The sequence below is a fragment of the Ambystoma mexicanum genome, chromosome 3p (genome assembly GCF_040938575.1).
Source record: "Ambystoma mexicanum isolate Mex_15411 chromosome 3p, UKY_AmexF1_1, whole genome shotgun sequence".
NCBI classification, from domain to species: domain Eukaryota; kingdom Metazoa; phylum Chordata; class Amphibia; order Caudata; family Ambystomatidae; genus Ambystoma; species Ambystoma mexicanum.
The window spans coordinates 1,107,275,765-1,107,301,046 of NC_090925.1; the positions used below are offsets into that span (position 1 = coordinate 1,107,275,765).

Here is a 25,282-nt window from a genome sequence, read left to right on the forward strand (position 1 = left end):
GGGGCGTATGTGTTGACCAGAAGGCACTCCACATTGGCAAGGAAACAGTGTAGGATCACATATCTACCCTGGACATCTATGTGGCTGGTGCGGAGGGAGAACTCCAAGGACTTGTGAATCAAGGTGAGGACACCTCTGGATTGTGAGGAGAACGAAGTGTAAATATCTGTTGGGGCCCCATGACGGGGCAAGAGAGGACGATAATGGAGCGAGGGCGCGGGTTTCTTGTAATAAAAGTATTTTGACCCCGTGCCTCTGGACATAAGCCATGACCTTACGTGCCTTCCTGTAGTTGCTGAGCCCTCTGATATTCCAGGACATTAGCCTAATAGCCATTCAGTAACTATTTAGGGGGGATCCGAGTAATGCGTGTCATACCTTGTCAAGTGAGCGTAGGTCACTTGTACAGCAACCAAATGTGTAATACCAAAGGCTGCCGCTATCTTGCCATTTTTGTTTTTATAACATCCCACAACAACCCCTCCCCCCTCCCTCACTGCCATCCCCAACATAGCAGTGCCCAAGGACCCACCCAGAGTCACATGGCTTTTGCGCCCAGCCCAACAGGGCTGGACCAGTCCCCAAACCAAACAGGGGAACAGCCACTGAACTAAAGAAGCCAAACAAGGCATTGCAACTGCAACGGGGGTAGCTGCTGCCGTGAGCCCGGTTAAGATAGTTGAACGGTGGAGTGCACCAAATAGCGTACAGCGGTGCCTAAGTTGAGTTCTTAGAGGAGACTACACAGTAGGATATAGTGAGCAGGGGCTGCAGGAAAAGGATCCATTTACAGGTACCATATTCAGTAAACCATACAGCAATGTCCCCTGATGCATTTCATGAAATTTCACCATGAGTTACGACTGTAGGAGATTACACGAGGAAAAGGCTAAATGAGATTACAAGGAAATTGCAAATAACAGGTGCGGTAGTAGTACCGCATTGCCACAAGTAACAGGTGCATGACAGGCCGGCTCAGCCCTCCTCAACTGGATCACCCTCGGGGCCTGGAACAGGAATATGTGACTCAATAAATTTCACCGCCTCTTCAGGGACAGTGAAAAAGTACAGTTTGTTACGGTGGGTGAGCTTCAGCCTAGCAGGGAATAACATGGCATATTCCACCCTCCTCTCTCTGAGCATTTTTTTCACACCGTTGAATTGCCTGCGCTCCAATTGAACATTAACAGAGAAGTCAGGGAAGATGCGGATAACCTGGGACTCAAGTCTCAGTTCTCCTCTTTCACGGGCCAGCCGTAGAATGTGGTCTCTATCTCTAAAGCTGAGAACCTTGGATATAATCGGTCTAGGGAAGTCGCCCGGCTTGGGGCGAGGGGCCAGTGAGCGATGGGCGCGCTCAATGGTAAAGAACGGGGAGAGTTGTGGATCCCCCAGAAGATCCCTCAGAAGGGTCTCGACTGCAAGCTCCATTTTGCCCTTAAGGGCTGTCCCGGGAACCCCTACGATGCGAATATTATTCCTGCGGGATCTGGACTCCAAATCATCGCACTTCGCCTTGACCTGCTTCATATCTCGCACCAAGTCAGAGACCGTATTCTGGAGCACATGCACCTCATCCTCGGTGGTCCCAATCCTGGTCTCGGCCTCAACCAGCCTAGTGCCATGCTGGTCCAGTTTGGTGCGCAGGGAGGCTACATTGGCATTTATATCATCTAATTTTTCGTGAAATGACGCAAAGTTCTTGGCCATAGACTCCATGATTGATGTGAGGTCGGGCTGAGGAGGACATGCGGATGCATCCGATTCGTCCTGCAGAAGGGCAGCCCCAGCTTGGTCCTGCTTGGCTAGGGCTTTGGCAAACTTGTCCATTGCTCCAGCCTTGTTTGCCCCACATGCTTTGCCGGACATCTTAGGGGGCGCCTTGATAAGAACAGCGAGCGCTCGCTGAAAGGCAGCAATGGGGGCCAGGGGGTTTAGAAAGGATCAGGGCCCGTAGTCAGTGATGGGTCGGTATCTGCCTGGGAGGAAGAAGCAAAGGTCCACTCCAAACTGATGTGCTCTGGGGGTATGAGCCCACTTCCATGGGTCGAGCCAAGAATCAGGGTGGGAGTTTGGTCCGGGGGGGACAGCACTCAGTAGCGCCCGACCCTGAGCCAGGGGGGTCAGGCAGAGGGGGGCAAGTATTGAAGAGCAGCGTGGTGCGTGGGTAGTAGGCACATAGATTGAGGAGATGAAGGTAGTGCAGGGTGGCACCAGCAAAAGGAGAGCAGTCGCAGGGGAGCCTAGTTAGCCTGGGGGACGATTACATTTTCATGAAAAGAACAGGCGAAGGCCAGGGATAAGGCAGAGCAGATGGGCGCAGTGCACTGTAGCCAGTTAATACCCACTCCTCATCTCGGGGCCCAACAGACCACAGAGTGGGTGCACATCCAGTCCAAAGCAGGCTTCCGATCTGCAAAGGTAATATCCAGGACCCCAGCCGGAGCCAGCGACGGGGAGGCCTCGGCACAGCCACCCGTCCCAGCCGCCGCAGGAGAGCTGTGTAGCGGGCGGCGGAGCCGGCGTGCTCTGATGGTATCCGTGCGGGGAGCGCTCCAACAGCCCCCGCAGTGTCCCGGAGTTCTCTATGCCCGCACGGGCCTGCACCGTCGCAGCCACCCAAGGGCAGGGGGTGGCGAGAGATCCGCGACAGCCCGGCGCGGGGCACGGCCCACTCCACTGGGGGAGCGGGACGCAGATGAAAGCGCCGCCGACACGGGGAGGGCCAAGTGCAGCCCCGGCCCGAGCCGCAACGGGGGACCAGGAAGAACGGTCGGAGGGCCGCAAGACGGAGTCCACAGGAGGAGGTAGTGCGCGGGCCGCTCCGGCAGCCCCCACCACGTCCCAGCGCGTCCTCACCCCCGGGCAAGAGCGGACGGCGAAAAGAGCCGCGCCGGGAGATCTAGAGATCCGACGCTCCTCGAGGGGGGAGCGGGCCGCGGCTGAAAGCTGAAAGCGCCGCACAGGAGCCGCCGGCAGTGTAGTCCCGGGAGGGAGGGTGGAGAAGGGGGGCGATGTCAGAGCCCCAGGCCGGCGCGCCCAAGCCACAGGCAAGCAACCCTCGCGGCCGATGGGGGGGATGGGCCTCAGATGATGTAGCGAGGCCCGCAGGCCTCCAACGGCGGCAGAGTGACCTCCGAGGTCCGTTTTCGGCCGAAAACCGGGCAGGATGCAGCAGAGGCGGTGGGCAGTAGAATGCCTGTGGTCTCGGTTCCCGCAAGCACAAAGCACCGCTGATCGTAGCGGATATGTAGCACACGGGCCACAGAGCTTATAAGCTAAGCAGCCATCTTGCTGGCTGCTCAACAGCGCCCCCCGGCTACTCCTTTTGAATGGGTGTGTCCATTGATGTCCAGGCCAGATGTGCAGCTGTCTCGGGTGGAGGGTGTGACCGGCCCTCACAAAGATCAACGAGGAGGCCCGGCCATCCAGGTTCTCGTCCTGACGTTTGGCAGACTACAACCTGCTGACCAGAATACACCTTTCATAGCTGAGCTGTCTTACAGGAGCTGACAAATGTGCGTTATCAACTGGAATGTGGCAGTTGTGATCATGAGTAGCACCATGCACTATGCCTAAACGTGTGAATAGCTTTTATTTAGAGTTTTCCATGCCACCAGCATGCGCAACCCATGATCACCATCGTTTTGGGGACAGAGGGGCATATCCTAAATGCTGCCTCTAAGCCGCACGGACATGGATGCCTCTGTGGCTGTTTAGTGGGCACCTCATGACCTTAAAATCTGCTCAGTGCCATGAGTAGAGCGGGTGCCGCGGAACAGGCGGTTGATGCGGGGGGCATGAATGCACTATGATTTTGGTATGGGGTATAGAGTCGACGTAGAAGGGGAATATGATTGACAGATGACCTCTTCTAGAGATGGAATTACACTCATTCTATTTACTAATACAAATCAAAAAAGCAAGGGCTTTGCACCCTTGCCGCATGGTAATTCCTCTACTAATACTAAATATCCTTCATACTGCATTTACAACATATTTATAGTTCCGCTTCTAGAATTCTCAATGCTCCTCTATAACAAGCTGCAATATATTCAGCTAAACTCATTACTGAGATATCCACAGCACTCACAGTGCACACTTTTTTTCGGACATGCATTATGTCCATAATAAGACATGGACAGAGCTTTCAAAATAAAGTTCTGTCCTGGCATGCAGCATCTAACTCCATCCCTCAATACTTCTATATATTTTGAACGTATGTATGTACTTCGTAGTAAGACACTGACAAAGCTTATGCAACGTTCCTGTGTCCTGTCTTTTATATCATGCTCGGCAAGCCCAGTACTGGGGCATCACAGCTATCACCTTGCACCTCTAACCTGGCCCAGATGATGCACTGTATCCCAGTACTTCGACATCTGACAAGCTCTCAGAATGACCTAGGGCGCATTACCAATGATAAGACAATGACAGGCAACTCACATTGGTGGCTCCATTATAACCTACACTATCCCACTAGTGAGACACCCACAATGCATTTCTACACCAACCTGTAGTGTGCACTGAATACATTTGCAGCAAAGAAACAGACATCTACAAAGGCAATGTCCTGTACACACAGTCACAGATAAACACAGATGGCTAGTTTCTGTGGACCACCCTACTGATATAGACAGACAAAGATGGATTTAATAGATATACAAAAGCATGAGAAGGTGATACGAGGGTACACGAGACGGAGAGTGAGACCGGTAGAGAGAGAGAGAGAGAAAGAGAAAGACACACAAGTGCAAAGGAAAGGTCTTCAAGTACAGGTTTGTTTCTGCTTAAAGTAGGTTGCAAAGCCCCTTTTCCTGCATTATATCAAGGCCTCCCTCTGATCCGTGGATAGCAGGGTAAGGCCAGAGCAGGCCGTCTGTGTCGCCCAGTTGGTATATGATAACATCACTTTTTGTGGATAAGGAGTCCGGGATCTCAGTTGAACAGGATATTGCGCGGAGCCCCAGCCATTAACATTCAAAGTCCCTGCAGAAAATCAAAAGGGTCTCATATGATCCTGGGGACTAGCTAGTTCCATCGCCTCTGGCTCGCTTCAAAATACTGCAGTCACAGCCACAAGACTGGCACAGTCACAACATGCTAACTGATCAGCTCAACAATACCTTCTCAGAGGCAAACAGCTGCCACTGCACAATTTAGCCTTACTATGGGATTGTGTAGATTGGTTTGGTGGCAAGGCCCTTTGGGATTCTGTTGCAGGACACTGGTGCAAAGTCCTTGAAACCCTTGTCCCTGTTTGCTGGAGCATAGCTTCATGCTGGAACTACACAGGTTGATTCTGTCCTTGGTATATTGATATGGGCTCTCCTCTTGAGTTTAGCGAGGACATAGGTGTGCTGCTGAATTATGTTTTAGTTCGATCATTTCTTAGGTAATTCTGCAAGTAGGGTGTTCCCAATTATTGTCTGCCATACAGCCTGTTTTTAGCCTGAATGAAATTTGCAGCAAACTATGGAGCTATTGTCATACAAGATACCTAGGCATCATGGTTTATATGGAAAATGTATGCTAATGTATAGCTAACTGTGATTAATCCTACGGAGTCACCACTAAAACCCAGCCTAGGATGATCTCCCATGCGGCCAAGGGAAGGCAAACGCAACCTGATCCTAACACTCGGGGTGGGATCACAAGGGAGGTTCACATAGGAGGAGATGGCTGTCAGGGGGAAGTGGTGACTCCTTTAGAAAAGATGTGGTATTCATCTTCTTCTGAGGATGAGAATCCTACATTTCCCAAGTGCCTAATGACCTTCTGTCACTGCACAAGTCCCTCCCATGAAAATATCCAAAGAACATGCTTTGAAGGGCCATCTCAACAGAATAGGGCTTGTACCCTGAGAGTTCAGGAATAAACTCTGACTTTCTCCAATTGTCGTAATCCTGTCTAAGGTAGATAGCCTAACTACAATGTTAAATCACAAACCCTTTTCATAACATCCCCTAACTTTGACAACCCTCAGTTTATAAAGCTAACTGAATATCAAAAAGCCAAAACCACTATGGATTTCAGGATCCATAATGCCTGCAGTGCCGAGATGAGGAAGAAGGGACCAGAGTTAGCAAGGATCAAAGATGCCATTGACCAGAAGGTGCAGTATAGTTGTTGTTGAGGACAGCACCTGAGTGGGACATTTAAACTTGGAAATGAGTTGCAGCTGAAGAGAGATGCGGGAGAAGTAGCTGAAGCAGAGGCAGTCTGATGTGCTGGGATTGCCACAGAAGCAGAAGGAAGAGAACCAGCTGATGCTGACGTGAGAAGTGAAGGCGTGCAATATTGCAGAGCGCGCACAGCAGGAAGTGGCATCGGGAACCGAACGGGAGACGTGCTCCCAACCCGACGTGTGGTGGTTTGTTGTGCGAAAGGAAGTAGAGGACCAACGGAGCTGTCAGAGCTCTGTAGAAGAGCCGTGCAGTGTGCAGAACATACGCGGGAGCTGGTGACAGAGCGAGCAGGGTGCAGGAAGTCTGCCGCAGCAGCAAGCAGAGAAGCAGAGCGGCCAAAGAAGACCGATAAGTTGGCCTAATGCTAAAAGTGACCCTGTGGCGCTCCAAGCAGGAAAATTGACAATAAAAAATGTTGAATACCGAATAAAGCAGCACAGAGGCGGCAAGGGTGCAACTCCTATTCTATGGAACACCAACTTGGGGAAACCTGTAACTCGCATTGCCAACAGCCAAGTGGCTGTAAAGAAAGAGTACTAAGGCGACAAGGGCACAACTCTCCTTTTAAGGGACACAAACTTGGGGAAACCTGTAACCAGCATTGCTAACAGACAGGAGGCTGTAAAGAAGTAGTATAGAGGCAACAGCGGTACAACTCCCCTTCTATGGGAAACAAATTGGGGAAAACCTGTAAACCACATTGCTTGCCAAAAGTCAAGAGGCTATAAAAAGAGGCAGACATTGTTCAGCCCTTCTCAGACAAGATACTGGTGTAGAGAATCATGGAACTATTGCCACTAACATCATTTGTAGTTCTAGGAGGTTTCTTCTTGGCAGGAGAGTACACCAGGAAAGGGATCACAGTAGGACTTCTAGGACTTATCTTGGCAGGCGAGTATACCAGGAAAGAAGAAGATGTTTTGAAGAAGTGTGCGTTTGTGGCAAAAAGGTGTGGTGGTCAGAACTTATTTACTCTATTATCATTCTGACAAACTGTTGCATCATCAGAAGTAGTTGCTGTGCTATCATGACAAAAATGTTCAATTTGAAGAACACGTGTGATGTGCTAGTAATTGCTTTAAATCCTGAAGAGAACAATTGCCTTGGTGTATGAACTTTTGTTTTGTAAGAAAGACATTTGCCTTATAACAAGAAGGGTAGTGTGGAAGATACCAATTCCTTTGATTTCTGAACAAGTATTTCTGAAATAGACATTCACTTTACCAAGTGGAAGGAAGCAGTGGAGGTAACTGACATTTTGGTTGAACTTAATAGAACTTCATTGAATCAGCACTTTTCCAGGGATATTCCTGAATTGATCCAGGACAATGGAGCCCAACCCTGGTCACAAGGAGTACATTCTGAAATGGAATGCTTAAACTGTTTTGTTGAACAGAAGACAGCCAAATATTCCTTCATACTTTTGTTTCTTTTTTTTTGTGGTCAGAGTGTGTTTGGACACTAGGTCATCTTTCTTTAGTTTGCTAGATAGGGGCATCCTTGTTAGGATAGGGAAAGATAAGCATTCATCTCATCCTTTTTCATTTAATAAATAGCAAACATTGAGAAAACTATATTTTTGTCTCGTCTTGGATTTCTGACCCCTCACACTACATATTACTATCATATATAAGATATTTCAAGGTTGGATGGCATATTAGTCAATCTTCCACTAATAGAAAGAGACCAACATTTCAACTAAGAAGATATGCCTGGATACATTAAAATGTTTTAAAAAAGTCCTATAAAAGTGTCTCTGTTTTAGGTGTGCAAAAGTTCATATTAAATTAAGAACAATAATTAAATGGAGACAAAAAGTGCAAAGGACATTAAAAGGCATAATCGTGCACTTCTAGCATAAGTAGCTATGGAAACCGAAAATGTAGACATTGCGATACATGGTTAGATATAGAAAATAAAAATCTATATTTTACCATTTGTATATCATCATTTTCACTTTGGTTTTATTTTTACTTTGTATGTTTCTTGTTATGTGATAAAAAGATGACCTATAACTTTATACATTTGATTTACAAAATGTCATCAAATAGACTAATACCCCCAAAACAATTTTTGCAAGCTAATTTCATACAGTCTTAACAATTTGTTGTATTCATGTTTCCTATGGGTAGTAAACTGAAACCAATGGCATATACCCATTTCAATCAATATCCTCTAACCTTGGAAATATGACACACCAGATGCCATGAGATTAAAAATGTAAAATTGTTGTCTTCGAACACCCTTTGTATTTTTACAAGTAACAAAGAATGAAAAATTTCGCCAAAAATGGCACCTTCATCATAGTAACTAATCTGAATATGTATTCTACTTCCTTTGCTTTCTTTTCTAGTTCCATTAGTAGCACATTCCTGTACACAGCAGGGTAGAACATATATCTTTTTCGGCTTCCAGTAGATTGTATTGAATCAAATGCTGTGATTTTGTAATTTGACACTTGCCGAATTCAAAGTGTTTACAAAATAACTGCATGAGCATCCTTTGGGATCAAAGGGTTAAAGTTAGTAAGGAACAAGTTACCTGCAACTGCTGTTCTCCAGCATGGGTCTGGCATGGATTCACATGCTCAAATATTCCCCGTCGTCAGGTTGGGATTCCTTGGTAAAGAAAAAATCAGTTTCAGTTTCGTTTCTGAACTGTCTTTCTACTAGTAACCAATCACTGGTCTCTGGGTCATACTGCCCCCAGCCAATGACTGCCCTAGACCTAAGCCCCTCCTGTGGCAGCCATCTTCAGATTTGGTAGTACGTAAAGTGGCAGTAGGACCAAGAGAAGAGCCGCAGAGGGGTAGGAGGGAGGGTTTGCATGTGAATCCATGCCAGACCCATGCTGGAGAACAAGTTACAAGTAAGTAACTTGTTCCTTCTCCAGCATGGGGTCTGGCATGGATTTACATGCTCATGAATACAAGAATACATAGCAGTCCACATATGCACAACCACGGGAGGTGGCAAGGCTCAACATTAAGCGTTTCAACAATTCAACATTAAGCATCTCTTACCTCCTCACCAGGCTCACCTTCAAGCCAACAGGTTGCACAGCACTGCCTGGCCGACTCTGGACTCCTCCCTGGAATACCGGTCGACGCAGTAGAATCTCGTGAAGGTGTGCCCCAAACTCCGCGTAGCAGCCCTGCAGATGTCCAGCAGGGGCACACCAGGTAAGAACGCTGTGGTAGCAGAGATCACTCAGGTCGAATGGGCTCTCGGACGGCCGGGCAACCGTCGGTTTGCCAACCATTGACAGTGCATGATGCAGCCGGAGAGCCATCTGGAAATGGAAGCCTTCGAGAGGGCCTTCCCTTGGTTCACAGGTCCAAAGTTTACAAACAGCTGTGTTGTCTTCCGAAGACTCTTCGTGCGGTCCACGTAGAACTTCAGCGCTCTAGCCACATCCAGCGAGTGCAAAGTCCTCTCAGGGCTCAGTGAGATGGAAGTCCGACGGCACCTTGGGCATGAAGGAGGGGTGCATCCTCAGCACTCCACTCGTCTTGTGGAATGTCAGGTATGGAGGTTTACAGGAGAGGGCCTGGATCTCTCCCACTTGTGTGCGGAGGTGATGGCCACAAGAAACGCTGTCTTCCACGACAGGAACTTCAATGGTGCCGAATGCAGAGGCTCGAATGGCGGCCCCATGAGCCTGGTCAGCACCACGTTGAGCTCCCACGCCGTGGCCGGAGCCTTCACCGGCGGGAACTATCGGAACAGTTCTTTCATGTACTCCTTCACCAGGCGATGAGACCACAGAGATGACCACCCTGGAGTTCTGGTGTAGCGGGAGATATCCGCCAGATGGATCTTGATGGAGGCATGTGCCAGCCCCGCCTTGGCCAGCGATAGCAAATACGGTAGCACTTGAGGGGCCGTAATCCGCAGAGGGTTAATCTTCGGTGCACGGCACCAGAGAACCTCTTCCATTTGTGCCCATAGCACTTGAGAGTCGAGGGCGCCCTGGCCTTTGCAAGCACCTCCTTGCAGTCCGCTGGGATATCGTACCCTCCGAACTCTAGTGCTGCAGGAGCCAGGCCTGCAGGTTCAACGATCCTGGGTCGTGATGGAGGATAGCGCCTCCTTCCCTGGCGAAAAGATCAGCGTCCATCGGAAGTTTGACCGGAGGGGACGCTGACATGTCCAGAAGGTCTGGGAACCAGATCTGCCTCAGCCACGCCGGTGCGACGAGGATCATACTGTATGGGACCGTCTGAGTTGACTGATGAGTTGCAGCAGCAACGGCAACGGGGTGGAATGCATACAGGAACAGGCCGTCCCAGGGGAATGAGAAGGCATCCCCCATACTCCCCGGCTTGGGAAACCTGCTGGCGAACCTGCGCACTTGGCGTTCGTCGCCGTCGTGAATAGGTCGATCTGGGGATTGCCCCATCGTCGGAATAGGAGATCCGCCTGATCCTGTCGAAGTTCCCACTCATGGCACGCAGCTCCCTGCTGAGCGAGTCAGCGATGGTGTTGTTTATTCCTGCCAGATGGAAGGGTACCAGGAACATCCCTTGGGCGACGGCCCAATGCCACAGATCCTGCACTTCATTGGATAGGACTGGGGATCTGGTGCCCCCCTGCTTCCGGATGTAGAACATCGTGGTGGTGTTGTCGGTGAGGAACCTTACCACTTTGACGGGAGGAACGACCGGAGGGCCCAGAACACGGCTCGGGGCTCCAGGACATTGATGTGTAGTGACCTCTCCTCTGGGAGCCAAAGGCCTCTTCTTGCGTGGAGATCGCCGGAGTGTGCTCCCCATCCCTCCAGGGAGGCATCCGTCGTCAGAGCTTCCTGATGTGCCGGGGTCTAGAAGTCAATGCCCGCCGCTAGGTGCGCGTGGGTGCCCCACCACCGGATCGCTTGGTGGAAAGTGAGTTTTTGAAGATGCCCGCCGCTTGCATCCAACGGGCGTCGAGGAAGTCCTGTAGGGGTCACATCCGCAGCCTGCATAGGCGCACAAGGTAGATGGACAAGGACATCATGCCGAGTAGGGACTTGATGGACCTCACCCTGGCCACGTCCATGGTCAACAGCTGTTGTACCATGCCCTGAATGGCCTTCGTCCTTTCCTCCAACGGCGAAGCCAATCGCGCCACTGTGTCAAGCCTGGCTCCCAGGAACAGGGTGACTTGCGGCGGTACCAAGTGGGATTTCGCGAAGTTGATCGAGAATCCCAGATCCGTGAGAAGTTGGACGGTCTTCGCTGTGTGATCGACACCTAGTTCTCTTGACTTTGCTCGGATGAGCCAATCATCCAGGTAGGGGTCCATGGATCCCCTGCAGGCACAGCCGCGCCGCCACTGGTGCTAGGCACTTGGCGAACACGCTGGGCGCTGACTTCAATCCGAAGAGAAGGGCCTTGAACTGATAGTGTCGCCCTTGGACTACAAATCGTAGGAATTTTCGATGTCCTTTCAGGATGGGGATGTGGAAGTAGGAATCCTCCAAGTCCAGCGACGATAGGAAGTCGCCTTCCTCCAGCTGTCCCAGCAGGTGCTGGAGGGTGACCATCCGGAACTTCTGGGACTTGATGTACTTGTTTAGACGACAAAGATCCAGGATGGGACGCCAACCGCCGGTCTTCTTCCGGACAAGGAAGTACTGCGAGTACACTCGGAGCCCTGGAGCCTCTTTGGGACGAGTTCTATGGCTCCCTTTCTTAAATTCACTCGTACCTCCAGAAGTAGTTGTGGGACGTGGTTTTCCTTCCTGGCCACGGGTGGAATACGGGGACACCTCTTTCGGAATTCCAGGGTGTGCCTGCGGGCCAGGGCATCCAGCACCCAACAGTCGGTTGAGATGGACTCCCGCACACTGACGAATTTCGCCAGCCGGCCTCCCACCGGGGTGCTCCGGTGCGGGCCCGACACCATGGCCGGTTCAGTCCTGTTTCGCCACGGCCTTGCCGCCTTGGCGACGACGACAGGATCCGCCTGTCTTGCCACGTCCTCTGTAGGCCTCCTGCGACGATTAGCGGGCCGCTTGGCGGTACGACGAGGAACCGCCGCCGAATCCTTTGGCGGCACCTTGCTTGCCTCCGAAGCTCAGAAAAGACGCCCATCGCTGCTGATGAACACCCAAGGCCCGAGCCGTCTCGTGTGTCCGCTTTGATGGGCTGTAGTGACTCGTCCACTTTCTTGCCGAACAGGTTGTTCCCGTCGAAGGGCATGTCCAGTACCCTGGTCTGCACGTCCTGGTGGAAGTCGGTGGCCTTGAGCCAACCGTGCCGGCGAAGGCAAATGCCGTTGCCCATCTGACGAAAGCCGGTGTCTGAGATGTCCGTGGTCACCGTAATGGTGTGCTCCGACGCCACCTCGCCTTCCTGTAGAATTTCCAGGGCCTCTGCCCTCTTGTTGTCCGGGAGGAAGTCCAGCAGGGGAGCGATCTTGAACCGCAGCTCCCTGTCGTAGGGTGCCACGATCGAGAGGGCGTTGGCCGCTTTAATCGTCGTCGCCGCCGACGAGATGACCCGTCGTCCCATGGCGTCCAGCTTCTTCCCCTCACCGTCCGGTGGGGATGTTGAAGTTGACGCCGTCATCCCTGCCGCTTTCTTCTTGGCTGCCGTGGAGACCCCCGAATCCAGGGACAGCTGTGCCCTGAGACACATAGGGGCGGATTCCGGGACCCGGTTCTTCTTTTCATACTGGTCTCTCCTAGCAGGAGCCGTGGACTGGTTCTTCAGGAGCGCCAGCCCCTCGTCCCAGATGTCATCCAGTAACGGGATTGAGAGGACAGTCTTCCTCTTGGCCTCCCGCCGTTGGTAGAGGAAACCTTCCTTCTTCTGTTCTTTGGGGCAGAGCTGGAAGAGCTCAGATGCCCTGGTGATCATGGCGTGGAAGGAGCCAATTTCGTCGGGGGGGGGGGCAGAGCAGGGGGGAGGCCCGAAGAGGTGGTGAAGGGAGGTCCATTCCATCATCACCAATGTCGTTGTTCATCCACGTTGTTGCCGTCTCCGTTCCAGTCTCATCCCTCGGAGGAGGGGATGGGGGTGAAGGCTGGAAGGGGGAGGAGGATGGACTCGTCTCCGCTTGCTAGGTGGGCTCCCCGACAGACCAGGCCCCGCTGGGTTGTCGGTGGGGGGTAAGGGCATCCTTGTCCTCATCTCCGCGCACAGGCTCTGTATAGCCATCATGATAGTTCCTGAATTGTCCTGAGGTACGAGTACCGGCTGCAATGGGACCGATGGTTGGGGCGCGGGGTCCTCCGCGGCCCTATCTTCCTCATCTGCCCCCCCGTTGCTCTCCTCTTGGCCTCGTCAGGATCATTCCCGTGGGCCCTGGATTCCTCGAACTTCTTGTCCAGGATCTTCTGGACGCTCGCCAACTCATCCTCAGAGGTGGTATCCATGTCCGTTATGGCTTCCGTGTCCCCCTCCCTCTTTCTCCTGCTGGGGGTCCACGGGGGTATTCTCGATAGGCAGAAAAGACTATTCCCTCCTGGGTGGCAGGCAAACTCTAGCCCCTGAAGTCTCCTACACTGGAGAAGCCTCCGTAGGTTTCGCCAGGGCCGCCACAACTCCCTCAATCGAGGCCTTAGCCGCATGAATCAGGGCCTTCACAACCTTTGGTGTGCCTGAGGCCTTCACCCTGGGGGGAGGGTCACCGCCTCGCTCCCCCTCGGCTTTCTCCGTCGGGATCGCCCGGGACTTCTCCCGAAGCTTACCCGGGTTCTCCGATTTCCTCTTCACCGAGCCAGAGCATTGGCTCGTGGTTGATGGTGTTGGTGATAATGCGCCCTGCCTGGCAGTCGAGGAGTCTGACCGCACGGCACTCGCGGTGCTATGCCTTTTGTTTGGCCCCCGTCGCCAGAGCGCCCACAAAGGTCTTAGAAGACCGCTCGGATTTCCTCTTCTCACCTGCTGCTGGGCTCCTCCCCTCCAGCCAGTTGGTGAGTCGAATAAAACGATCCTTCATTGTCTGTTCGGACATGTTCTTACAAAACGCACAGTCCTTATCCACGTGTGATTTGTCATTGTGGAGGCAGTAGAGGCACCGAGAGTGCTCATCCTCTTTAAAGACGTTCTGAAGTCCGCATCCAGGGCAGCTCCTGAACAGCTTGGATCCAACAAGCATCACACTTGCCTTGTCCTGGGCTATGTCCACGCAGGGTAGGCCTCAAGATCTTATGGAATCCTCAGAGAAGTGGAAAACACGATGAAAAGATGCCCTTGAGGGGCGTAGAAAATTCCAAAAACGGGTCCCCGTTAATCGGAAGTGAAGTCGGTGGAGCTTGAGGCTCGATTGACCGAAAATAAGAGTAAACTCTTTGAAAAAAATGCAAAATGCAGTAAAAGCTCGAGAGCTACAGCACGAGGACACCCAACACTTGAACGTGCGGTAAAAATCTGCAGATGGCTGCCAGAGGAGGGGCTTAGGTAGAGGGCAGTCATTGGCTGGGGGCAGTATGACCCAGAGACCAGTGATTGGTTACTAGTAGAAAGACAGTTCAGAAACGAAACTGAAACTGATTTTATCTTTACCGAGGATTCCCAGCCTGACGACGGGGAATATTCATGAGCATGTGAATCCATGCCAGACCCCATGCTGGAGAATATCAAAATCTAAAATACAATCTAATCCTAATCATGTTTTCATCAATAGATTTTGTAAACAAGGACCAGCACTGAAGTGCTGCAAGAAAGGTTTGAGATTTCACCACAGACCATCACAAAATAAGACACACTGATATGCATCAGGCAACAATCATTTGTGTGTGTGAGTACGTGTACACACACACACCCCTTTGAACCCTATGTTTACCAATGGCTCAAAAATGTTTACTCCATTAATTATCGGGTTAGTAATGTGCTGCAAGCATGTTACACTCAGAACAGAGTCCCAATTGCACTGCTCCAAAAACATTTCCCTGAATAAGGGGAGTAGGGAGTCTGTTGCTGTCTTCTGCCCCTTTTCCTGCATCTTTCATACTGTGCCTCTGCCCAGAAATTGGTTCTGTGTTGCAGCCATGTTGCCAGCAGGCAAGAGGAAGGGCATGACTAGTTTGCGAGCGGTGGTTGGATAATGTAATGGTGGAGTAAGGAGAGTATGGGCAAGAACAGGGGTGGGGGAGGGATCAGTGTTAGTGACAATGGATAGGCTTATGGCGGGTGACTCCATATTGGGTTTCTGCTTATGTCTGCAGTTGGAAAGGGAAGGGGCGTGGGGGAGCAGGGTCATATGCCAATGCACAATCTTGTGTCTGAACCTTTTGTTTCTGCAGTGGTGTTAAAACAAACAGTATATTTAGCCAGCACCCTCCTGTGCATAAGGGTGACAGACAAAAGTGGTGCATATTTCCCATCAGATGCAAAGTAGTCAGTGATTGGTTCTTCGAACAGGAACACCACACTCAAATGCACACAATTTTGAGACTTGGGCTTCAACAAAGCGCTCATTGCTATTGTACTGCTCAGCAGATTCTGTCTCGCACAGAGACACTAAAACAGTGGCCTTCAACAGGAGTGACGGACACACAGCCCAGAGATACCATGCATACATTTAATCCAACCATATTTTTAAATCTTGTCAAAGAGAAAGACATAAAAGATACTCACATCCTTCATTTTGGTTATCTTTGTTTGAATTGTAGACCTGAAAGAAAGAGCAGACCTTTTTTCAATGAACAGAACATCCTCATTTCCTCTGCTATCAAGGCGTACAATAGTTTTCAAAAACTGATTAGCAGAGTTTGCTAATGAAAATATTTTTGATTAGCAAATAGACTCAATTGAATAGCAATTTCGTACTAATATTGATAATGTCACCAGAAGTTATTTGCAAGCAAGACATGAAATGGGAAACAATCCAGCAGTTGTGCATGTCGCTGAAATAAGACATTAGTGAAAGGAGCCAGGCCTAAGAGAAAAGCACTTGACCAATAGCAACGGAGGACAACACATTTAAAATGCCATTCCTGTAAAATGGTGCATGTCACTACAAATCCACTTTATTTTGCACACTGCTGCCACCCAGAGGCCAGCCATGCACAGTGAAACTTTTATTTGATATTTACTGCAAAGTAAATGTTAAATGTTTAAAACATCTCTTGTAAATGCTACTCGCCTTTCATAAAACTACTCGACTTTGCGAGCCATAGATGGGTGTCTGTAAAATGTAAAACGTTAGCTGCATGAATGGGCACAAATAGATATGAGAACTCTGACAACTGTTTGGTCAACTGTCTCCTGCAGGTGGTAATATATAATACAACCATAATCATAAACCAAAGTGAGCTCTGGAGGCTAACTACAGTGTTTAGTAGTGCGGTAGATCTGTAGATATACAGACTGGATGGAACTATTGATCACTACTTTGCGTAAACATCTAGTTCGCTTTGTGCATTCATTATGCAAGAGGAGGGAAAGAGAATAAACAGAGTGGATTGAGAAGCAGGCAGAGAACTGGACAGACTAGATGGAATATTATAGTTTGTGGTCATCTCACTTTCAGGATACCTTGCATAAAGCAACAGGATAATATAGAATGTCAAGGAGTATGGGTTGAGCACCAGTTGCAAGATGAATGCAACCTGCAGGTTACAGAGCTAGGTTTGCCATCAAAAGCATTTGATCATATGATCATGTACATTTTCAAAAGTGTTAACTCATCAATATAATGCATATTATGCAACAAAATGAAATATAGTTGACACTATGAAATTTAGATACACTAACCTAAACTGTAAAGCATTGAGATGATGCAGTGTTTGCAGTATCAATTCTGTAATTATGCATTATGTAACAACTTACATTTTAGGAATGGAATTGCATGACTGTATTAAAAAAAAAAAAAAAAGTTGGCACAGATTGGTCTTTGCCAGATAGGATATAGAACGCTTAATAAAAGGATCATCCCGGTTACTTCAGGTTTGCAATTATTTGAAAAAGATAGTCTTGCCTAGCACTCCCACACATGCCTTTGGCACTTAAGAGTGGAGGAGATAATTACTGCTGCACTTTCTCACCATTAGCAATTGAAGTGAACAGAGAAAAGAGGGTGAGGAGAGCATCAAGGGCAAGAGAGGAATGCAGGGCAAAATGTACTTTCATTAAAGAGGGCAACTTAAATAGCTAACTTTGCTACTCAAGTGTCCATTTGATTAGCAAACCTACAGAATTGCATAGCAAATTGCTATGCGACACTGCTTATTTTATGCCTTGGATATATCTTGCTTGTAATGCATAAAAGGCTCCTTTTTCACCATAAGGTAAAAGGAAGACTGGACTATTTTTTATTTTGCATAATCATGTAATTTTATAAATAGGTGACCAGAATTCAAAAGCCATAAGACCACAGGGTTCAGACATTATGGAATACGTACAAAAGAATTGTGCTGATAAATGCCATGTCACAAAGCCCAGTGGAATCCAGAAAGTCTAGTCTATTTCAAAAGGTTTTATTCTGGACTATTTAAAAATGTTAGACAACACAAACATAAGGGATTAGAATGGTTGAGTAAAGGGAAGTCTTCCTGCTTCAGAATGATTTTCACCAAAAAAAAAGTATCTCCGGGTATCTCGCTGGTCTCACACACATTCATTTAGGCATAACTCTGCTTCATTGGATGATGTTTTGGTCCCTGATGCGTCCCAACGGTGTCCAGTCATTTGGTCGACTGAAAACGGGTCGAATGACATTTGGTTGACGCAATTTGGTCGAAAACCAAATGGTCGAATTTTTTTTTATTTATATATTTATTTTTCGGGTTTTCGTTTTGTAAAAAAAGGGGTTTTTAGAGAAAAAAAGGGGGTTGGGGGGACCCCCCCCAAAAAAATGAAAAAAAGGGGTGAAAATAAAAAAATAAAAAAATTCGACCATTTGGTTTTCGACCAAATTGGTTCGACCATTTGTCTGGTCGACCAATTTTTTTCGACCAAATGTCTGGTAACCGTCCCAACCTGTGGTCATAGGATAGCTATTTCCCTCCGGTAGAACAAGCACTTGTGTTGAAGTTCCAAGCTGTTGGAACAAACTCCCAGGTATGCCAGAGGGGCACTAGGAGTTTGTGGACTCTCAGAAAGCCCAACACCTTCCACAGGACAAATGGAGGACTCAGTCAACGGAAAGTTCAAACTGCGGTTTATTACAAACAAAGCCAACAGGGATCAGCACAGGGACAGAAGAAATCAGTGAACATCTCAACGTCTCCTGGTTCGGTGGCCAGTTTTGTACCCTGATTATGTCAGAGTGGCGTCACAACCTGGGCCCTTCTCCAGAAAGCCGATCTGACCACTGGATTGGGTACTGAGTAATATGCCACCTATAGCGGACACTATACATGTAAGTGTACTGGCCCTCGCATGTCAGGCCTGGTCCATCCCCAAGTCACTATATATAACAATGTTGCAGTGTCTGGGTCTTGGTATTGGTTCTTACCCTTTGCTACCCACCCAAAGGATACTAAACTGTGACTGGCTAGAGCCGACGTCCCCAGGCCTGGGATCCGCAAAGGTTCTCAGCTCTTGGTGTACATTTTCAAGGCAACAAGAATGACTATGTGTCTGCATTGTAACTTGTGTGTATCACCTTAGTCTATGAGAGTGCTCTCTTGCTCGGTGCAACACTTGTCTCACATTGTAGCATCTATATTGTGAGCTTCTGTCTGGTAACGTGAGATCGGCTCCCTCTACCAACGGAGGTTGCTGTCCATTGTCTGTGTCAGCCGCGTCATGTGTTCTGAGACCATGATTTTGAGCTAAGAGTTATTACTCGTATTTACTGCGGCTGGTGCTTTTGTCGGTCAAGGAATGGAAAGTCATCCGTATCTGGTGGCCTTGGCAGCAGGTCCTGTCTCACATGTATTGCTCTCGTCCAGCCTGAATTCAGCTAAGCTCGATCCTCGCTGAGAGGCCTGTAGCCTGCTGTAGTTTTCCTGAGCCATAATGCGGCTTCTAAAATGTTTATGCTATTCTATATTCTCCATTGGTTAGTCACACTTGGTTCTGTCAGGTCCCATAGGTGCTCCTGCAGTTCCATAAGGTTATTTGCATGTAAGCATCTAAGCAGGACACTGTAGGTTTTTCTTTCCTGGATTAGTGCCAGGGGACCTATTCTTTCCTTCACCACCTTAATCTCGTCACTCTGTCTTTTTCTCCACAATATGGTGCCCTGCTTACCACTTCACACCCCGGGATATATTGCCCTGCTCACTAGTCTGCACCCAGGGAGAGTCTGCATTAGTCTGCTTCCTGTTCAAGGCACCTTCTACTTCTTTTCGAGGCCGATGCCCTTGTCCTGCTCTGCCCTCCCTTTGGTCAAAGTCTTCGTCTTCACCTCCTTTCTGGGTTTAACAATCAGTTCTTCCACGTCAGGACTTAAAGCGAGCCCAGTACTCACCTTCTTCTATTGGGGTGTTACAATCAGTTCTTCTACTCCACGTCGAACAACCAGCCCAGCAGTCTTCTTCTCCTCTCTGGGTCTTATAATCTGGTCTTCCACTCAATGTCTTACAGCCACCCCAGCAACTTTTCTCTATGCTACAGCAATGTTCTTCCTCTTTAAAACCATAGCTCGAATTCTCTATACCACACAACTCACTTCTACTCTTGTCATGTCATGGAAACGTATGGAGTATTTGGACCGACTAGTGTGAGGGGTCAGTAATGTGAGGCAGACAACTGTTTCATGATTTATCAACATATACTGTTTTATTAAAGAAAATACGTTCAAAATGCCTCACTAACCCTACTCTGCTGAGGATTTTCCTGCCTAAGCCAAGCTAAGGGGAAACAATCGAACACATGATCACTGGCCCTCACACTAGCAACAAATACATAAAGAAAATATATGGAAAAACAACATGACATGAACAACATTTACAGTCTCTGAATAATCTTCTATGGTCCTGGGTGATTTTCCTTCCCCAGGATTCAAGATCAGTTCTATTAGTATTCAAAAAAAGAAAGAAATGTGTCAAATCCTTGATCTTTCTTCTGCCTTTGATATGGTCAACCATGCCATCCTGCTCAATAGCCTCTGTGAAAACCTGGGTATCACTGATCAGGCCCTGGCCTGGCTGAGAGGGTCGGTCAATGAGAACGGAGGTCCGTTCTCACTGATCGACCCTCTCAGGGCCAACTGGGGCCTTTCCTCTCTTCTATCTCTCTCTCTACCTGTGGTGTTCCCCAGGGGTCTAACCTTTCTCCCTGGCTGTGCAACCAATACCTGGCACCTCTTGCCCACTGCATTGCTGTTCTCTGCTCCAATTTTCAGTATTATGCGGATGACACCCAGCTCTCTTTCAGGCTCCCCTGAGCAGCCTCTTCTGCTTCCCTCATTCCAGATTGTCTGGCCGCAATTTGGGAATGTTGTGCCGCCATGATCTGTGCCTTAATGCCAGTAATAATGAGACCCTCCTCGTCGGAACACCAGCTCCCCTCCTTTCCCCTCTCTCTCTGGCCGCCCACTCTGGGCCCTCTTCCTACTCCTACCTGTGAGGCTAAGAACCTTGGGGTCATCTTCGACTGCACCCTCTCCTTACATCTCTGAAGTCTCTAGAAAGTCAAACCATCAGCTGCACCTCCTCAGAGGTATTGTTCCTTTTTCTCACTTTCCCCCAGAAACTCACTGTCTCCCAAGCTCTGGTCCTCTCTAGACTGGACTACTGCAACAGCCTCTTTCTAAATATTCCTGCCTCTACTCTCCAACCCCTACAATGGATCCAGAACAGGACTGTAACACTTGCCCTCAGCCTCAAGAGCAGGTATCGTATCTCTCCAGCTCTGAAATCTCTTTATTGGCTCCTACTGGTAGCAAAGATTAAGTTCAAGACCCTCTGTATCGTCCACAGGGCTTTCTGGGGCCTGAGACCGCACTACCTCCAACTTTCTCTTCATAACCATCTCCCTTCTCGAGCTCACCGCTCATCCACCGCCAACTCTCTGAGGGTCAGTCGCTTTTTCCAAGCAGATAGTTGGTGGGCAGATCTCTATTTTCAGCAGGGCCACCCTTTGGAACAGCCTCCCTGCTTCTCTCAAACTTGAACAGAACCATCTCCGGTTCTGGAAGCAACTCAAGATCTTCCTCTTCGCTTCCACTTTCTCTCTTCCTCTCCCCTGCTGATGTCTGGACTGCTCCACACACTGGTCACCTGGCTACCCTCTGAACTTGGGCCCAGCCTCCTGCATGTCCAGTTGCACTTTGTACTGCCTCCTGGTTTCCCCGGCACTTGTGGTCTGTACCTGCAACACTACAGTCCCTTCTCTCTGCACTTATGAGCCACCCATTGGCTGCACCTTTTGAGTTACCTGCACTGAGCCACCCACTGGCTGCACTTTTTGAGTCACCTGCACTTCTCCCCCACCGCCCCTCGGCACTTCTCCCCTTCTACTTCCCTGACTTGCGTGATCTGAATGACACAGGGCCTAGTAAGATCGTTGTTTTGTCCTCCCTCTGTTTCCCCCGCCTTGTCTTGTCGCGCCTAGAAACACTTGTGTACCGGCGTGTTATAAATGCCATATCAGATCATAAATCAGTTCTTGATATTTCAAAGTCAAGGTAAAAGTTTGTTAACCAAAGTTCCAATTAAAGCAAATCTCTTCTGCTTGGTGACATATCCACTTTACACTTCCATCAAATAGCACCAATGGTAATCCCAGCCACAATGCTTTGTCGCATCCTAAAGAAGACTTGCCACAGTTCAAAAGAAATACAATATTTACCACTATCAGTGATACACAGTTCTTGGTTAACAGTTACCATTTTCTTGGTAACAGTTTTAGCTGCTTCCACTTCAACAACTTCACATCATCGTGATACAATATGAGAACAGTCACCTTTGTCTCACAGTACTCCACTTCGTTTAGGCTACTACAATGTTGCATCTACAGACACTTGGATATACCACTACAGCTTCAGTACTTTGGGCCACTAGGAGACTTCTTCGGTGATTTGTACTTCTAGACAAGCTTCAACAAGATATACTTCATAGTACTTCAACAACTTCAACTAGGTAAGGCACTCTTCCTTTGAATAACACTCTTCAAAAGGGCATGTCTTTGCCTCTCTTGTCTGTCTGCCACAATAACAACCTGGGGTTGCCTTTAAGACTCACTTCTCTCTGTCTTCAACAGTCTCTGGCACTACAGGTTGTGTCAACTTCATAATAGTATTTACAAGCAGCCAGTTTCCTTTCCCCAACTTTACCTGCTCCTTTCTGCCAGTTATAGGTCCAAATGATTACCCAGAAGCCTTGGTGCCACCCTCTTCACTTCAGGTAATGCTTGTACAGTTGTATCCTAGGCCAAGGTACTGTTATCAACTTCATAGTACAGTTAGATTGCTTCTTAACTTTTAGAAAGGCTAGTTTCACTGTAAACATAGGGAGCCTATTGGCTTGGGCAAGGATTGTTCGCTTCTTAACAATGGAAGGTATTCCGGATTAAGATAAAGAATAGAATTGAGTCTTTCTAGAGAAATCTCAATTAGGAACACACAGCTACTTCTTGATATAGTTTTAAAGGTTTAAACATTGGTATATAATTGCATTCCTGTGTTTAAGTGAAGGATAGAGTTCGGTCCTCCTTTGGGAATCACAATTAGGCACATGTGACCACTATTTAATCTATTTTTCACAAGTTAAAGGTCGTAACACTTGTATTGTCAAGATTAGGTATTCGGTAATGGTTTTAGCATTGTTCCCGCTCCTTAATTAGGGACACACAACCACTCCTTCAAGCAGTAATAGTCTCTCAATGATCGAAAAAAGGGTTTAAGCAACTTTACCTACTCACGCAAGCAAAATGCCTTTCACTTTATACGCAAGTGCTACATTTCCATTGTTCCGGGTATTTCAGCTGCAACAAACAACTTTTACTCACTTTAATTCTTATATGAGTGAACAGGGAACTGGATACTGTTCCTGGCAATGCTCGCACAAGGTGTTAGAATGCTGTGCTTCACTCACCAGCTTCTAGTACACTTGCTCTGTGAGCCGCAATGCTTGCCCGACTACTGCCATAACTTCTACTACTTCTGGCTCGCTGGGGACCCACCAAACCGTCTTCTGTAAAGGTGTGTCTGGTCCGGCCAAATATTTTGGTGCAGCCTTTTCTTTTAATTGAGAATGCAGGGGATGCTGTCTCCATGTGCTGGAAGATGTGAGGAAGCCATACGTTCTCTCCTGCTAAATATTCCTGGTAGTGAGGAAGGAAGTGGGACACTGTGTGTCAATTAACTGTACGGGTGTGGAATGGGCTTCCTACTGCCATTCTGGATATCAAATGGTAGAGTGGTCTGTGTGTGTTTTCCCCAAGACTGCTCCCTTTAAGGGGTGGTAAAACTTCAAGTGGGTAACCCCAGTCCTTCCCATTATCTTCCTGAGACCAAATATATACAGAAGTTTTGCTAGTGCAGTCCAGGTGTCTTCTGTTGGTAAAGGGGGGTTATGGGTGATGTAGTGCCTTTGTTGTATATGTTAACATGTTTCGGCCATCTGGGCTAGGGAGGAGTTTTACAGCCTTCTTACTGGCTTAGGTGACCCGAATGGTTCTTCTGTATGTTCCGTTCCCCTCCCAATCCAAATTTCCGTGTTCAAGAGGGGAATTATGGCACATGCAGGTTTTTCTGGTTTATCCCAAAGGAACTAGTATATGACTGCAGATTTACTGCAGACATATGCTTTTGTGGACTTGGGGATAATAAACCCAGGTCAATGTGGCAAAGTCAATGCGGTCACATCACCACACCCATGCAGGCTGCCCAAATATATGCCAATATCACCATCCAAGTGCATACTCCTGTTGGCTTTAAAAGTGCAAAATGCCAGGCCACAGTAAGAAACTATGTCCAGGTTGGCTGCACCAATGTAGTATAGCCAGGTAATATCACTTATCATTTTTGCTTTACACTTGATGTTTACTAATAAATGTCATGTCACAGCAAGAAAACATCCAGACTGGCTGCACAAATGTACGTCAGCCCAGCCACGTAATACTACTCTTCATGTTGGTATCACTGTTGATGGCTAGTAAACAATGTCATGCAAAACAGTAAAGAAATACATTCAGACTGGTCCACCAATGTGGGCCAGTGGCAGGTAAGAACACTCATCGTGCTGCTTTTCCCTTTTATGCTGAAGTAAAACAAATGCCATGCCATAGTAGGAAAACATCCCCACCCTTAAAGAGTCCTCCTCCCAAAACCTGCAGAAACAGATCAGCATTCACAGAGCATCATTCATTCTTCAGTCACTCTCACATTCACATACACGCATACTCCCATTAGCATTCATACAGCATTCTTTTTTCCATTCACATTCACATTCATACATAAATATCAGCATTCATACCGCAGTCATTCTTCATTCACCTGGGCATCCATACAGCCTTCATATTTCTCAATCAAATGCACATCAAAAACAATATACACTCTGTCATTCACCCACGCACTTACAAACACAAACCCAAGCATACATGCACACACATACCTGTTTTATTGTCTTACCTGCAGCCCAGCTTCATATTGTGGCAGACTTAGCCATGCATTGTCGGGTACAATGAAGGCCCTCTTGCTCCCGTGTGCCATAGAACAGGAATCAGGAAGCAGAGAGGGCTTCCTGGTTCCTTCATATGCGTGGTGCAGCCCGAGAGCCCCATCACGCGGCCCCTCGGCTCTGGATGTGCGGTGGAGGTGCCAGGGAGCCCCTCTTAGACATTTAGCCTTGCAGTACCTGCATCCCCATTAGGCCATGTAAGGGTGTGCAAGCAAAACGCACTGGCCTTGCATGTACCAGTAGGCATGCGCGCAGGGTAACTACTGAACAGTCAAAGGGAAACTGCATTTCCCATTGGCAATCTAGTTAAAGCCAGCCCAGGAGCACTCCACCAGATGCCTGTGTCAGCTGGGGGAGTGGAGCACTCAGTATTTTGAATGGGCTTGTTAAGCTCGTCTTAAACAGGTGGTGGGTCTACACCCTGTCATCCATTATGGACGAGCAGCCCCCGAGTTATGCGTTGGTAAAATGACATCAGGGCTGAGCCCTAAAGCAGAGCGTTTACCCTCCTCCTGGTCTGTCTCGTTCAAAGGAAATGTTCTCTTTCCTCTACATGAGATTGACCATTCACTGGCCGGACCTCACTGCAT

At 48.5% G+C, this 25,282-nt stretch overlaps 1 protein-coding gene across 2 annotated transcripts in view; it reads right to left on the reverse strand.

Moving 5' to 3' along the window:
* ARHGAP26 (Rho GTPase activating protein 26) overlaps positions 1-25,282 on the reverse strand; it is a 2,838,701-nt gene that overhangs the window by 1,318,643 nt on the left and 1,494,776 nt on the right. For both annotated transcript variants that reach the window (XM_069652460.1, XM_069652459.1), the window contains exon 12: positions 15,757-15,793. In XM_069652460.1, the coding sequence (XP_069508561.1) occupies positions 15,757-15,793 (37 nt within the window). The remainder of the gene's footprint in view (positions 1-15,756; positions 15,794-25,282) is intronic.